At 42.3% G+C, this 16,290-nt stretch overlaps 3 protein-coding genes and 1 long non-coding RNA gene across 4 annotated transcripts; 2 read left to right on the top strand and 2 right to left on the bottom strand.

Annotated features, from left to right (window-relative positions):
- Positions 1-1,048: 1,048 nt before the first annotated feature.
- LOC113578577 (tubulin alpha-1C chain) lies at positions 1,049-3,911 on the bottom strand. Its single transcript, XM_035521599.2, has 4 exons — positions 3,763-3,911; positions 2,463-2,685; positions 2,220-2,368; positions 1,049-2,127 (listed from the first exon to the last, which is right to left on the bottom strand). The coding sequence occupies exons 1-4, from the start codon at positions 3,763-3,765 to the stop codon at positions 1,153-1,155; spliced, it is 1,350 nt and encodes a 449-aa protein (XP_035377492.1). The 5' UTR covers positions 3,766-3,911; the 3' UTR covers positions 1,049-1,152.
- Positions 3,912-4,046: 135 nt separating this feature from the next.
- On the top strand, positions 4,047-5,257 carry LOC145652735 (uncharacterized). Its single transcript, XR_014118970.1, has 2 exons — positions 4,047-4,314; positions 4,777-5,257. It is a non-coding gene; the product is annotated as an uncharacterized LOC145652735 (long non-coding RNA).
- Positions 5,162-7,873, bottom strand: tuba1a (tubulin, alpha 1a). The gene is made up of 4 exons (XM_035521598.2): positions 7,715-7,873; positions 6,590-6,812; positions 6,347-6,495; positions 5,162-6,258 (listed from the first exon to the last, which is right to left on the bottom strand). Exons 1-4 carry the CDS (start codon positions 7,715-7,717, stop codon positions 5,278-5,280), a joined length of 1,356 nt encoding a protein of 451 aa, XP_035377491.1. The 5' UTR covers positions 7,718-7,873; the 3' UTR covers positions 5,162-5,277.
- A 4,097-nt stretch (positions 7,874-11,970) lies between these two features.
- Positions 11,971-15,417, top strand: tuba1c (tubulin, alpha 1c). The gene is made up of 4 exons (XM_027011920.3): positions 11,971-12,130; positions 13,687-13,909; positions 14,004-14,152; positions 14,241-15,417. Exons 1-4 carry the CDS (start codon positions 12,128-12,130, stop codon positions 15,219-15,221), a joined length of 1,356 nt encoding a protein of 451 aa, XP_026867721.2. The 5' UTR covers positions 11,971-12,127; the 3' UTR covers positions 15,222-15,417.
- Positions 15,418-16,290: the final 873 nt, after the last annotated feature.

The raw sequence follows: 16,290 nt of genomic DNA, 5'->3' as shown, positions 1-16,290 counted from the left end.
CTGAACCTCACTGTATTTTGTTCAAAAATCTAGTCCATATCCACCAACGCAAGTAAACATTGCATGAACATTGTAACCTTTTCTAAAATGTTTCCTCTTTGATTTGTAGTGTAGTATACACAAGCTACACTAACATTATGTTAACTAGCTCACTAAACACCTGGCCAACTACAATGACATGACAAATGCAAACGTAATCTTATTCAGTCTATGGAAATGCGGTAGAACAACAAGCACCTGTCTGCTAGCATGACGGGATTTGAATACCAGGTCCAGTTTTAAATTAGACCACCAAAGGGCTCCCTTTCCATGCCGCTCATTCCACCACCCAGAGCAGCCTACACCTTACCTCCACCATATGCTTTGTTCACAGCAGCTTGGCCACCGAATTGGTAAAACCAGACCACCAAGAGCCAAATTAAAGAACCTTTTTTTCAGCTAAATAAACCACTGACTGCTTCTCGTGCCGACATGCCTGGATCTCTGATCTGTGCTTGGAATAAGTTCAGACAGTATAATTCAGTTCAACAGGACAGGTTCCAGACAGTCGTAGCTCAATGCTGCCCTCTAAGCCCTGGACCAATTTAGTGGATCACTGAATATCCACCTGTGAGTGGAAGCGCTATCTTGAAGTGGCTCTACTCTCACTCAAAGTACACATGCAGCGATCAAGCTCAGTGGGGGGGGGGGGGGGGGGGGGTGGCATTGCATTGAAAGATCAACTCTACAAGAAGGAAACCTTTTTTGGACCATTTCATTTTGGGTTTAATTCAAGTTTCTGTACAAAATAATCACTCACCAAATATTTACCAAGATCAAGGGGAGGCTTACCAATTGTTAGCATTTGGGAAAACTGCAGAATACGCCACAAGTTAAACAAGCTTTGATCCATTTAAGACACGGCAATGAATATGGATGGCTGAAAACCACTTTCAAAAGGACAAGATAATGGACCATAAGATACTATTTGCACTGTGTGAGAATCAAGACCATGTACATGAAGATGAAGTGAGCAGTGATGTGTAAAATCCTCACAGAAAAACATCACTTCAAGATCCTCATCTTTATTTCATTCAGAACGAGTTGAGCAATAAAAGGAAAGAATGCACAAAAAGGGACAAGACAAGGTTAAGAAATGGCAAAAAGCGCTTACTAATACTCCTCTCCCTCCTCCTCCCCCTCCATACTGTCAGCTCCAACCTCTTCATAATCCTTCTCCAGAGCAGCCATGTCCTCCCTGGCCTCAGAGAACTCTCCCTCCTCCATACCCTCACCAACATACCAGTGCACAAAGGCACGCTTGGCATACATCAGATCAAACTTGTGATCTAGACGAGCCCAGGCCTCAGCAATGGCTGTTGTGTTGCTCAGCATGCACACAGCCCTCTGCACCTTGGCCAGGTCTCCACCTGGAACCACAGTGGGGGGCTGGTAGTTGATGCCCACCTTGAAACCAGTGGGGCACCAGTCCACAAACTGGATGCTGCGCTTGGTCTTGATGGTGGCAATAGCGGCGTTCACGTCTTTGGGCACCACGTCACCACGGTACAACAGGCAGCAAGCCATGTACTTGCCGTGACGTGGATCGCATTTCACCATCTGATTGGCTGGCTCAAAGCAAGCATTGGTGATTTCAGCCACAGAGAGCTGCTCATGGTAAGCCTTCTCTGCTGAGATCACTGGGGCATAGGTAGCCAGGGGGAAATGGATACGGGGATAGGGCACCAAGTTGGTCTGGAATTCAGTCAGATCAACATTGAGGGCGCCATCAAATCGGAGGGAGGCAGTGATGGAGGACACAATCTGACTAATAAGCCTGTTGAGGTTAGTGTATGAGGGGCGCTCAATATCAAGGTTCCTACGGCAGATATCATAGATGGCCTCATTGTCCACCATGAAGGCACAGTCAGAGTGCTCTAGGGTGGTGTGGGTGGTTAGGATGGCATTATAGGGCTCCACCACAGCAGTAGACACCTGGGGAGCTGGGTAGATGGAGAACTCCAGCTTGGACTTCTTGCCATAGTCAACAGACAGGCGCTCCATCAGCAAGGAGGTGAAACCAGAACCGGTGCCACCACCAAAGCTGTGGAAGACCAGGAAACCCTGGAGGCCTGTGCACTGGTCAGCCTACAAAGAAAAAAAGTCCGTCAGTAAAAGGAGGACATCTCTATAATGTTAGTCATTGTGAATGATCTAATGGTGCAATTGAGCAAACATACCAGTTTGCGGATTCTGTCCAGTACCAGGTCAATCAGCTCTTTGCCAATGGTGTAATGACCACGGGCGTAGTTGTTGGCAGCATCCTCCTTTCCTGTAATGAGCTGCTCTGGGTGAAACAGCTGACGGTAAGTTCCAGTACGGACCTCATCTGGGGACACAAACGTGAATTAGATGAAGGAGCTGAACATAGTTGAGGTCAATGAGTTCTGTTTCATTAGATTTATGTAGTAGCACAACCCTACCTATAACAGTGGGCTCCAGATCCACAAACACAGCCCTAGGGACGTGCTTTCCAGCACCGGTCTCGCTGAAGAAGGTGTTGAAAGAATCGTCTCCTCCTCCGATGGTCTTGTCACTGGGCATCTGCCCATCCGGCTGGATACCGTGTTCAAGACAGTAGAGCTCCCAGCAGGCATTGCCAATCTGGACACCAGCCTGACCCACGTGGATAGAGATGCACTCACGCTGTGAAGAGAGGGCACATTTTTTTATTCCTTTTTTGTACATGGTCATCATTAGTTTTTATTTTATGTATGACAGATGTTAAAGAAGGGATGATTAATAGAGAGGGATATTCACATAAAACTTGCTTGGTTTTATGAATTAAGTGCTAGTCTTCAGAGTTGATGTGAACCAAGGCTCATTTTTCAGTGTACGAATTTACGCTGACAGTGGACTACGCCCCATTTGACCATGTTAGCAGTTGGTAAAACAGAAGACTGCATCAGCTATATGAAGAAAGTAAAAGACGATAGATTTTGCGACATCATTACATCCGTTCTGTTGACCTTCGTTTGAGCAACAAGACTGAAAAGGACTAAATGGCCAACTTTAAGCAGAACAATCTTAATCTGCTCACAGAGTACGTACATTTTATTGAGTCCGTACATTTTATTGCGGAGTAGCGAATTCGTGTACCCTTTGTAGCTGATTAGGCGAAGTACATGAGTATGCAACCCTTTATTAAAAAAAAACAAAAAACAAAAAAACAAACAAACAAAAAAACCGAGTAATGAATCAATGTAGCGGGATTTCATCCTTCAACCCGGTCATGGGGTATTTATTAAACGCCTCAACCCCTGATATAAGAGCTCTGGAATGTGTCGGTTCTTACTGACCACGTGGGTCTGACTCATTTCCTGACCGTCACGACAGTTCCTTCTTCTCAAAACCCATCTTAAATTCGAAATAACATTTTAATATGATAACTATCGCAAATAATGTATTAATTTAACGCTCTTGATGGTTCAAAGCAAGTGAAAAAAGATGCGTTACTTCTTTCTTGTGATGATTAAGATAACTCGCTTCCATGGTCTCTAATTTGTATGAATATATTATAGGTCACATGGCAGATTAAAAAATGAAGGGCTAATCTAACGGTCCTATTGGTTTAATTTACACAATACACCATACATACTACAGTTTCGAAATATTTTAAGTAACTACAATAAATAACGTTCAAAGTACTACAGTTAGAATATGATTTTGGAAACAAAACACTGATCCCCATGACTTATCGTGCGCAAGTAGCTTTATACTTACCATTTTGAAGTTGAGGTTTTTAACGTGGTACGAAAAGAGCCGGAAAATATGTTGAGTGTATAAATCTCACAGTGAGACTTTTATGAGCCTGCAGTGAGAATACCAAATGCCCCTGACATTCGGGTGGGGTTATTTATACGTTTTTAGGCCCTCGTCAACGAGGCGGGGATAACGCAGCGACACTTGCTTCCCGTCCTTTCTCCATTGGTTTCCAAGTGGTATGCGACACCCCATTGGTACGTTTTAACTTTTGAATAATAACGTACTTTCCCTATAAAGTGATTTTTTAAAAATATGATAATACTTTATTGATGCATATCCACGACCAGAGTGTGGCCAGATTAGAAAAGATTGCCTCTTAAACGGATATGATTGGCATATTTTGTTTTATATTATTAAGCATAGATGACTCGACAATGTGTGCCGCAATGCAGTGAAGAGGAGAGCTCCCCCTATCGGATAATTACATATGAAATCAATCACAGATTTGCTTTATTTCGGGTGGACTGGAAGAACATTCTTTTACACATCACTCGGCCTACTACCCAAACAGTACGTGAATGTTTATTACACTGATGTTGTTTAACAAACTCCAGCACTTATTGTTTATTGCACTTATCATTGTTTAAGATAGAACTTATGTATTTTGTACTTCTAGTCATCAGCATCGATGCCTGTATTTCTACAGTATTCTAGTTTGTTGGTATGTTGGACTCTAACCTACTCTACTGTACTAGGATGTATTCTGTGAGTAAATGACAAAGCACTTTTTTAAGTTGCTCTGGATAAGAGCGTCTGCTTAATGCCATAAATGTAAATGTAATTGTAAATGAATGCAGCCAGCAAGGGTACAGCAATGCAACTACTGACTGGATGATTTTGACAGTCGGGTGTGTACTGATTGGATGATTTTGACAGTCGGGTGTGTGCTGATTGGATGATTTTGACAGTCGGGTGTGTGCTGATTGGATGATTTTGACAGTCGGGTGTGTGCTGATTGGATGATTTTGACAGTCGGGTGTGTGCTGATTGGATGATTTTGACAGTGGGGTGTGTACTGCAGTCCATTCCTGTTCCACATGCAGACCTGAGCTTTCATAGCAGCTTCTACAGGTCAGTGACCCTGCTATGAGAACTTTCATCCATACAACCTGATTTGTACTTGCAGTAACCATGCAATTGTTAGACTAAATTATTTGTGGTTAAAAAAAAAAAAAAGAAGTTTGTTTTTTAAGCCTGGCTGAGTTGCTATTAAGGGTGGTTTTACTACATGAATATAAATGATTTGTTTATTCAGAAAAGACATGAATTGTGTTTAGTACTATGGCTTTTTTCTCTGTCTTGAATCACTCAACATTTTTAAGACATTTATGACAAATATAGACAACTACATAGTGAGTTGGGGTAAAAGGGAAATTTATTTTTAGTTGTTCATCCAAATCATTTATACAATGTTATCACTTGGTGTGACATTTTAATCCCATATCATAATGGACCTTTGTTTACTTCTTCCCCTTAGTACTCCTCGCCCTCTTCCTCTCCTTCACCCTCGATGGAGTCAACACCAACCTCTTCATAATCCTTCTCCAGAGCAGCCATGTCCTCCCTGGCCTCGGAGAACTCTCCCTCCTCCATACCCTCACCCACATACCAGTGCACAAAGGCACGCTTGGCGTACATCAGATCAAACTTGTGATCCAGACGAGCCCAGGCCTCAGCAATGGCTGTTGTGTTGCTCAGCATGCACACGGCCCTCTGCACCTTGGCCAGGTCTCCACCTGGAACCACAGTGGGGGGCTGGTAGTTGATGCCCACCTTGAAACCAGTGGGGCACCAGTCCACAAACTGGATGGTGCGCTTGGTCTTGATGGTGGCAATAGCGGCGTTCACGTCTTTGGGCACCACGTCACCACGGTACAACAGGCAGCAAGCCATGTACTTGCCGTGACGTGGATCGCATTTCACCATCTGATTGGCTGGCTCAAAGCAAGCATTGGTGATTTCAGCCACAGAGAGCTGCTCATGGTAAGCCTTCTCTGCTGAGATCACTGGGGCGTAGGTAGCCAGGGGGAAATGGATACGGGGATAGGGCACCAAGTTGGTCTGGAATTCAGTCAGATCAACATTGAGGGCACCGTCAAATCGGAGGGAGGCAGTGATGGAGGACACAATCTGACCAATCAATCTATTCAGATTGGTGTAGGTAGGGCGCTCAATGTCGAGATTCCTACGGCAGATATCATAGATGGCCTCATTGTCCACCATGAAGGCACAGTCAGAGTGCTCTAGGGTGGTGTGGGTGGTTAGGATGGAGTTGTAGGGCTCCACCACAGCAGTAGACACCTGGGGAGCTGGGTAGATGGAGAACTCCAACTTGGACTTCTTGCCATAGTCAACAGACAGGCGCTCCATCAGCAAGGAAGTGAAACCAGAACCGGTGCCACCACCAAAGCTGTGGAAGACCAGGAAACCCTGGAGGCCTGTGCACTGGTCAGCCTACAAAGAAAAAGTCTGTCAGTAAAAGGAGGACATCTCTATAATGTTATTGCTCGATTGCTCCATTAGATCATTCACAAACACGTACCAGTTTGCGGATCCTATCCAACACCAGATCAATAATTTCCTTGCCAATGGTGTAATGACCACGGGCGTAGTTGTTGGCAGCATCCTCCTTTCCTGTAATGAGCTGCTCTGGGTGAAACAGCTGACGGTAAGTTCCAGTACGGACCTCATCTGGGGACACAAACGTGAATTAGATGAAGGAGCTGAACATAGTTGAGGTCAATGAGTTCTGTTTCATTAGATTTATGTAGTAGCACAACCCTACCTATAACAGTGGGCTCCAGATCCACAAACACAGCCCTAGGGACGTGCTTTCCAGCGCCGGTCTCGCTGAAGAAGGTGTTGAAAGAATCGTCTCCTCCTCCGATGGTCTTGTCACTGGGCATCTGCCCATCCGGCTGGATACCGTGTTCAAGACAGTAGAGCTCCCAGCAGGCATTGCCAATCTGGACACCAGCCTGACCCACGTGGATAGAGATGCACTCACGCTGTGGAAACATTTAAATATTTAGAGAAAAGTAAGAGGATTATTTCAAAATATTTACAATTCTAATCCACCCAGTGTATAGTTAGCCAATATCTATGATATTCAGATGCAGACCAAATGTCATTGTGCCTGTCTGACACAAATAAATGATGATCGCCTATTTCGCACTGTGGACCTACAATGCCCTTAGGCATACAGAACTACCATCCATTAGTAATATTGCATCCATTAACGGGCGCTGTAGAGCTCACCAGCATAAATATTGCATGGTCACGGAAGAGCCTTTGTAGAAATTTGATAGCTCTTCAAACAAAAAAAACAAAAAACGGGCGAACACTTGAAATCAATCGTTTTCCATACAAATCGCAAGGCAGCTGGCATTAACACTTCAAAACCTAAGCGATCATAACTGGATTTTGAGTATCTGATGTATCCTCGGGGAGGCGCTGGATATCATTTTTTCCAACGATAACGTGACGCTGACCGGACAGTGCGGAGCTGGTTACACCCCGATCCCTTAATTCTGCGCACACCGCTATCTTTGTTGTCTCGTAACGCCCTCTTTGTATTTTCTTAGACTCTCATTACGGTGCCATTCGTGCATTCCCTAACCCGAACTATATCAGATTTTTCTAATAGGCTATCTTGTGTTTTATTTATGTGAACTAGTATGGGCCTAGCTAGCGTGAATTCCTAAAATATTTTGAGAAGCTTTGGCACAGCATTTATTTTATGGGCCGAAAATAAAGACTAATTTCATTTCTGTGTGGCCTACAAATTAAGACTAATTAAATTTTTGTGTGGCCTACAAATAAAGCGAAAATAACGGACAGTAAGGCACACGGCACGATCAAATATGCTATTGGAAACTGAAATGGAAAATTACGTAGAAATCCTGCTTACCATTGTTACCAGTAGTCTTACTTGTCTGGATGGAAAGTGCCTCTTCGCAGAGATGTCTTACAGTTCGACAGATAAGGCGTCGATGTAAGAATAATACTCTTCAATGGATGGGTCTCCCAATATATAGATGGGTTGCCCTAGCGACTGCGTCTCCCCCAATCTTATTGGTCCCAGTTTTAAAAATCAGCCCAGTTAAAGAAAAAAGGCTACTTACTATTGGGTGAAAACAGATCAGGGATACAATACCCCCTCCCAGAGCCTCGCCCAGTTACCATCTCAAACAGTGACACAAACATTTTAATGCATGTAAATTTAGTTGACAGATGATTAATGAAACCCCCCTCACTCAAATATGTTATGGCAGATGGACCAGCTGGAGTAAAACGGAAAAATGGAGGAATCTGATTTACGGTTATTCTTTTGTTCTGACTAGACTTATTTATAGACCAAAACACTGCAATTACAGAACATTTAAAATATTCTATGATATACCTCACAATAAAAATACTTCCTTTAAACTTGTTAAGCCTATTTTTTCAAAGAATGATCAAAGGTTAAAATACCTCTATGGTATATGGTTTATCTCCCATCTGACTCAAGGCTCTTCTTCCATTTAGTGAAAATAACTTACAGTTTTACTTTTTTAATTTCACATTTTGGTACATTTTCATTTTATTTAAAAATGTTTTGGGGTTGTTGGTTTTTTTATATCTTGAAAATGAGGTTGTAATGTGTGAATATAAGGTATTCAAATAATGTCTGAATATAATGTGTATATAATGTTTAATATTTACAAAATACCCCAGGCAGGGTCACTTATTGGGACTCTCATAACTGTAGTCCATAAACAGATGCAAACAAATAATAAAAGCCACATTTTGGAGCCTTAGAAAATTCTATGAGACATGAGTATTGTGAGGTCATAGGAGTGTAGACGAAGAGTGCAGCGGAGTAACGGACACCCAACCCCCAAGCACTCTTCTCAGGCTTTGCTGTTGCAACCCCCACACCCTCTTCTCAGGCTCCGCTGTTGCTAGGTGATGAATAACGGTGTTGCCTAGCTACCTAGCAGTATCCTGGAGATAATACACAAGTCAACATTAACTGCCATTATTTGGAGGTCACATGGTCATTTTCCCCACGGCTCGATGCAGCTAACCCCCGAAGGGTAACGTAAACATCCAACCTTATCTACATACAAGGATATAGTTTAATATCACAAATATAACATTGTCTGTCATCATAATGACTGGTGGGTAATCTTAAAGGGACATCTTCATGACATGGTCTTGGCATTTCTAGTAACATGAGATGTTCCTGCAAAGTTCCTTAATATAAATATGTACAGTGTTTTTGGAATTCTGCCACAATGCATTTGTTGAGGAACCAACTTAAGAGAGGTAAATGTCCTATATTTTAATAAACCTTATCTGGGAGCTGAACAGTTTGGGCTTAAAAGAGGTAAATGTTCTATATTTTAATAAACCTAATCTGGGATCTGAACAGTTTGGGTTTAAGAGAGGTAAATGTTCTATATTTTAATAAACCTAATCTGGGATCTGAACAGTTTGGGTTTAAGAGAGGTAAATGTTCTGTATTTTAATAAACCTAATCTGGGATCTGAACAGTTTGGTCTTAAGAGAGGTAAATGTTCTATATTTTATTAAACTTAATCTGGGATCTGAACAGTTTGGGCTAGGTCTGAAAGTTGACTCTGTACCCAAGAGAATTTCATCCTGCCATCTGCCACAGGATTTGAAAGTAGCCTTTGTTTACTTTGCCTTTGTTCTTAGGTGTTCCCATGTAATAGCAGTTGATCAGTTTGATGTTAATTTGGTCTATTATTTAAATCCAACTAATTCCCACAGTTTACTGCTTTTCTTTTTTCATCATGGGTCTGTGTTGCCTAAAGTATTTTTCTCACTGTAAATTTTACCGGCTTGTTGCTAACAACACATAAGAATAGTCGGCTTTTATCCATGATACTTATATATGCAGTTATAATTTACCACAAAACATTATAGCCTCTGTGATACATTCAGCACACAAATCATATTGCTAAGCATTTCACTTTGGCACTTTTTAAAACAAACAGTACACTCATACACTCTTGTGCATGAGAAGTCTGCAGTAAAAAGAATGTGCTGTTCTTGTGTTTCATAGACATAGCATTTTGCTGCCAACACATGACGTCATTTCCACCCATGACTAAAAGACAGACTGCCCTTTTTTCATGCTTCCTCAAGTATCTTCCTGAAATCTGCTGTTCAAAGCGAACTCGCACGCAGGTTCCGGATTACTTTAGCACAGGCTCTAAAGCAGTCAGAGCAAGTGGGATATGGTACACATATTAGCAAATAAGAGGAAGTCAAAAGAACAAATTCAACTCTGCTTGGTCTTCCCTTCTGGGCACACAAATGAGGCAGTCAGAGTTAAAGCTCTGTTAGATCTGCCATTACTGTATGACTTAGAGGTATCAATGGTTTCTCAGTTGTGAAAGAGGAATAGTAAGAGTGATCAAAAAAGAAGAACAGTGGGGCATAAAACAGAATATGCAATGAAAGGTTCCTTCTGCATAATATGAATTTTTTTGTTGGAGCACCTGATTAGGAACATAGGCTTAATATGGATGAGGAACAACACTACATGTTTGGCAATCTTTAAGATACATTTTATATATATATATATATATATATATATATATATATATATATATATATATATATATATATATATATATATATATATATATATATAATCTTGTATATATTTAAGAAAGAATGTTTCTATTACATTAAAAAGTTAAACTCATTCATCACTTGCTATGAGTTACATTGTGACTTTGAATGTCAACACAAGATGGCAGAATACCAAATGGGTTCAGAAGTTTATGTTTGCTTTTCAGGGGCAATAGCTTCTGTTTCTTATCCTCAAATCCTATTCTCCTCTCCACTGCTTTCTGAGGTCCTCTTGGTATCCCAGCTGCTAGGACTCTTGACAGAGGAATGTTTGTCACAAGTTGGGTATTTGTGCAATGCATCCCCAACAGCTGTGAGACAACTGACATTCTTAATGCGTGCTGTTTCCATATTTTTAGTATGATGCAATATCTGTGGATGCAGCTGTAATCGATAAAAAGAAAACCCATTAATTAGGTGTTCTGAATGTCATTTGACTCTTAACCATCTTGGTGGCCACACTTACTCAAAAATCAAGAAAAATAAAAGAGTACTATATTTAAACTCTGGGAGATGATGAAATCAGGGTCTGAATACACAGACATGCCAAAACACCAGAGACTATTGTTGGGGAGAGAGGAGGAACCAGAACTGCTCTTTGTGCACCAATCTCCTCACCCTGCAGTTAGATTTGCAGAGTTTTGCATATTCAGTTAGCAGACTAAACTGTCACTCTTTTTTCTTCACAGATATCATGTAGACCATGCAATATACAGGGCATACATTTGGGCCTTTGAAGAAATAACAAGGAAATTTATCCAGAATACAAACCATTCTTGACACATAAGAACACATGGGAGGATATTTGCTGCACTCTGACACAGCAAAATAGAAAAGAAAGTTGATCTAGTGACGAGATCATGTGACATGAAGATGACATCATTTAGGCAAAATCTAGGACGGGGAGAACAGTGGGAGGATCTTATGAGCAAAGATCAGCCTGATAGCATCGGCCACAATGAAAGCATTCAGCCATTTTAATTTTAAATCAGATTTACAGTCTTACAGTAGCCTAGTGTTAATACAGAAAGCCTTACTCGTCAGCACAGCATGTCTTTTTACCTCCAACACTGTAGGCTATTGCATAATTTCTGTGTTGTAACTGACAACTGGACTATTTTCACCGACAACAAATATACTTTAATATCAGAATCTGCGGTCTCTATAATAATATCTTAATGAGTTTATGTTCGCGTTAAACAGTCTTCTGATTCATGATATGGAATGGCCTTTCCATTACCTTCTTACGTGAGACTTAAAGTGATCTAGAGAATAGGACCCATTTATTTCCGACGGCTCGGTCCTAAGATGTGGTAAACCTTCACTGGAGGATGACAAAGCCATCATGTACAAAACGCTTTTTGCCCAAGCGTTCTGCAGATCTGCCTCCCTGCAGTGCTTGGTCCACCGTGTGTGCTCCACACAGGGATCAGGTGCGTTACACCTCGGAACTGGACTCGGCTGGGCAGGTCCAGTCGGCTGCTGCGCATCCAATGAGCAGCAGATTGCGGAGGCTTTGCTGCGATCTGATAGGCGGACCTACAGCCTTACGTCATAAACAGCCTCCTGCAGCGACCTCGGACGGTGCTGGATCGCGACGGTATTCTAACGCATTGTCAGCGTTGCAGCGTCTCGCTTTTGAGTTTGCAGTTACCGGTTCATCCTCCGAAGAGCAATGGTAAGTAATTTAGTTTTCCTGGGTGACAGTGGTCGAACCTTTTCCTTTGCTGTCCGGCTTTCATTTAATTTAAGAATCATTAGATTCGAACCCAAAGGCTTTAGCGGCTTTTCTATGAGACTGGGCGCGCCTTTTTCTCTAAGATGGAGGTAGCGCCTGAAACAGAACGATACAGCATGTCTTGAGAGAAAGAAACATCGTTTTAAACTAATATTATAACGCTTCAAATTTTGTTTAGAGGGTACCGATTGACTGTTACATCTAAAAACGTCCAACCTTTCACTCATTGTTTTTCCTCTAGGCAGCGATGAGCTTGACGCGTTTATGCCAAACATTGTTTATAGCCCAGTTACAATTGCTTAATAATAGTGAACATACACTATTCTACCTGACCCTCTTTGTTATTCAGAACCGTAAGGTGGATAATAATCTTTGCGAAACCACAAAATATATTTGGCTTATCATCTCTGCGGATCTGGACACAATATCTGACTAACACGACACTTGATTATAGATATGTTATTCATAAAATATTGCGAGATTCCCCTTCCTTGTTCCTCCTTTGTGATAGTACCTTTGATAATGGAATTTGTGCATAATTGGGTTTTATTGCCCCCTTAATTAAATCAACCTTTTTAAAGTTAGCTAATGGCATGATCAGTGGTTGTTGTCATTGAGATAGAGGCAAGAATATTCTTGAAATCTGCAACCACCAACCCCCCCCCCCCCAGGGAAAAGACTGGGTGGAGAGTCCTACAGTTGTCTGCCAGACCTTTATGTCTGGTATGGCAAGCCACTTCCTTGCGGTCGCATTTGACAACTGCTCATGTCCTCAAGGGATGTAACATTCCTGTTTGAGCCTGGTTGGTTTGATGTTCGTCATGTTTACGGTACACCCAAAAAATGCTCTTGTTGCCTCTGCGCATGTCATCCTTTGTTCTGTTATTCCACAAGACGATGGAGGATGCATTTAACTCGTCATGTCAAAGATGCAAATATTCCCTTCAAGGAGGATGTTCCTCTTTTTTTTTATATCTACAGTTGTTAATTGCGGTATCCATAAAAGAGGGGTAAATACCCCCCCCCCCCCCCCCCCCAAAAAAAGGCATATCAGCCATTTTTTTCTTGTATGACAGTGAGAGGCTTCAGAAAAGGGGAAGGAACAGTGAGTCCTCTTTTATGAGAAATCCCTGATTTGCAGCATTCGGTCAGTTTGTCAGCCTGTGCTGAATTGTGCCGTGTGGGTGAGGCTCAGTCCTGGCACAGTTTCTGCTGCATCATTCACCATGAATAGAGGGTTTTCTGCAGAACAACCCTGCACTTGTTAACAGGGCATTGCGTCATCAATGGTCCCATATTTGCGTATCAACCAAATTGGATATCAACCAGAACAATCTGAAATGTAATTTTAACTTTTCCTCTTTCCTCCTTCTTACCTTTATTCTCTAGGCTAGGAGTGTCATTTTGATTTAATACATGATGGCTCATGCTATAAGTTAATTATAGTTTAATTAATCATTACACTTTCTTTCTCTTCTTTCTCACTCTCACCACAGCGTGAGTGCATCTCTATCCACGTGGGTCAGGCTGGTGTCCAGATTGGCAATGCCTGCTGGGAGCTCTACTGTCTTGAACACGGTATCCAGCCGGATGGGCAGATGCCCAGTGACAAGACCATCGGAGGAGGAGACGATTCTTTCAACACCTTCTTCAGCGAGACCGGCGCTGGAAAGCACGTCCCTAGGGCTGTGTTTGTGGATCTGGAGCCCACTGTTATAGGTAGGGTTGTGCTACTACATAAATCTAATGAAACAGAACTCATTGACCTCAACTATGTTCAGCTCCTTCATCTAATTCACGTTTGTGTCCCCAGATGAGGTCCGTACTGGAACTTACCGTCAGCTGTTTCACCCAGAGCAGCTCATTACAGGAAAGGAGGATGCTGCCAACAACTACGCCCGTGGTCATTACACCATTGGCAAGGAAATTATTGATCTGGTGTTGGATAGGATCCGCAAACTGGTACGTGTTTGTGAATGATCTAATGGAGCAATCGAGCAATAACATTATAGAGATGTCCTCCTTTTACTGACAGACTTTTTCTTTGTAGGCTGACCAGTGCACAGGCCTCCAGGGTTTCCTGGTCTTCCACAGCTTTGGTGGTGGCACCGGTTCTGGTTTCACTTCCTTGCTGATGGAGCGCCTGTCTGTTGACTATGGCAAGAAGTCCAAGTTGGAGTTCTCCATCTACCCAGCTCCCCAGGTGTCTACTGCTGTGGTGGAGCCCTACAACTCCATCCTAACCACCCACACCACCCTAGAGCACTCTGACTGTGCCTTCATGGTGGACAATGAGGCCATCTATGATATCTGCCGTAGGAACCTTGACATTGAGCGCCCCACATACACTAACCTCAACAGGCTTATTAGTCAGATTGTGTCCTCCATCACTGCCTCCCTCCGATTTGATGGTGCCCTCAATGTTGATCTGACTGAATTCCAGACCAACTTGGTGCCCTATCCCCGTATCCATTTCCCCCTGGCTACCTACGCCCCAGTGATCTCAGCAGAGAAGGCTTACCATGAGCAGCTCTCTGTGGCTGAAATCACCAATGCTTGCTTTGAGCCAGCCAATCAGATGGTGAAATGCGATCCACGTCACGGCAAGTACATGGCTTGCTGCCTGTTGTACCGTGGTGACGTGGTGCCCAAAGACGTGAACGCCGCTATTGCCACCATCAAGACCAAGCGCACCATCCAGTTTGTGGACTGGTGCCCCACTGGTTTCAAGGTGGGCATCAACTACCAGCCCCCCACTGTGGTTCCAGGTGGAGACCTGGCCAAGGTGCAGAGGGCCGTGTGCATGCTGAGCAACACAACAGCCATTGCTGAGGCCTGGGCTCGTCTGGATCACAAGTTTGATCTGATGTACGCCAAGCGTGCCTTTGTGCACTGGTATGTGGGTGAGGGTATGGAGGAGGGAGAGTTCTCCGAGGCCAGGGAGGACATGGCTGCTCTGGAGAAGGATTATGAAGAGGTTGGTGTTGACTCCATCGAGGGTGAAGGAGAGGAAGAGGGAGAGGAGTACTAAATCGCTCAGTGTAAAAAAAAAACAAAGGGAAATTAAATGGTAGACCATTATTTACACGCGATATTCCTCAAGTATCAAGCGTAAAATCTACTAGAAAATGTGAGCAGTGTAGTATTGTTGGTAATCAGTATATTTGTCTTTGCTATTTGCCAGTGGAAGATTTGCAAGTGTAACTGAATAAATTGATTCACACAGATGGGTAAAAGTGGTGTTTTTCTTTCTCTTGTCAGTGATGGAATATGGTAACATTTATTTTTGAAATGGCAAAATAATGATTTTTGATACACTGTGTGCACAATTATTGGTCAAGTTGTATTTTTGAGGATTAATTTTATTATTGAACAACAGTACTCTCAGTTAGTCCAAAATGTTAAACCTCAATCCTGAATATTTAAGAAAGTAAAGGTGAGATTTCGGGTTTCTTAGGAGAATATGTATGCATGCATAATTGTTGGGCGACTATTAGTGTGCAGAATTATACAACTAAATGAAAAATAAGTGAGATGGGGGAAAATTTCAATGTATTTCCATTTGATAACGTGAGAATAATAAACAACTCAACTTACAAATAAACATTTGACATGCAGCTTTGAAAAATCTGTCTTCAGATATTTCTTGGCCCAGTCTTGATATTTCAAACTTGTTTCTTGTTCAGTGGTGGGCAGGTTTCTAACCTATTTTACCGGCAAGGTTGTTATGAGTAAATGACAAAGCACTTTTTTTTTTTAAAGTTGCTCTGGATAACAGCGTCTGATAAATGTCGTAAATGTATAAGTTTCAGCCTACTTTACCTTGGCCATGTCTCTGGGTACTAAACACCTTGTATTTCTGGGCACTCGAGGTAGGTTGCAGTTCTGAAATATGACTACTGAATGATAACAGGTTCCTGGTCGCTTCACGTTTGATTCTTCTCAAATCTTTGGCAGTTAATTTGTCTCTTTTTTCTCAACATGTTTGTTACCACCCTGTTCACTGTAACAGAAGTCTTTCCTCTGAAAGACATTTTTTTTTACCTTTCAGATTGTGTTAAATCTCTTTTTTTGGCCAATTTAGCTATCTAATAATTATG

Source organism: Electrophorus electricus, chromosome 21 (genome assembly GCF_041902795.1).
Source record: "Electrophorus electricus isolate QZ-2024a chromosome 21, ASM4190279v1, whole genome shotgun sequence".
Taxonomy (NCBI): Eukaryota; Metazoa; Chordata; class Actinopteri; order Gymnotiformes; family Gymnotidae; genus Electrophorus; species Electrophorus electricus.
Note: the sequence above shows the minus strand (reverse complement) of the source record. Positions and strands in the feature narration are given on the sequence as shown.

Coding starts and splice junctions, on each gene's coding strand:
- LOC113578577 (XM_035521599.2), bottom strand. Junction 2,369..2,462: donor TCTGGAGCCCACTGTTATAG/GTAGGGTTGTGC, acceptor TTGTGTCCCCAG/ATGAGGTCCGTACTGGAACT. Junction 2,128..2,219: donor TGGACAGAATCCGCAAACTG/GTATGTTTGCTC, acceptor TTTTCTTTGTAG/GCTGACCAGTGCACAGGCCT.
- tuba1c (XM_027011920.3), top strand. Junction 13,910..14,003: donor TCTGGAGCCCACTGTTATAG/GTAGGGTTGTGC, acceptor TTGTGTCCCCAG/ATGAGGTCCGTACTGGAACT. Junction 14,153..14,240: donor TGGATAGGATCCGCAAACTG/GTACGTGTTTGT, acceptor TTTTCTTTGTAG/GCTGACCAGTGCACAGGCCT.
- tuba1a (XM_035521598.2), bottom strand. Junction 6,496..6,589: donor TCTGGAGCCCACTGTTATAG/GTAGGGTTGTGC, acceptor TTGTGTCCCCAG/ATGAGGTCCGTACTGGAACT. Junction 6,259..6,346: donor TGGATAGGATCCGCAAACTG/GTACGTGTTTGT, acceptor TTTTCTTTGTAG/GCTGACCAGTGCACAGGCCT.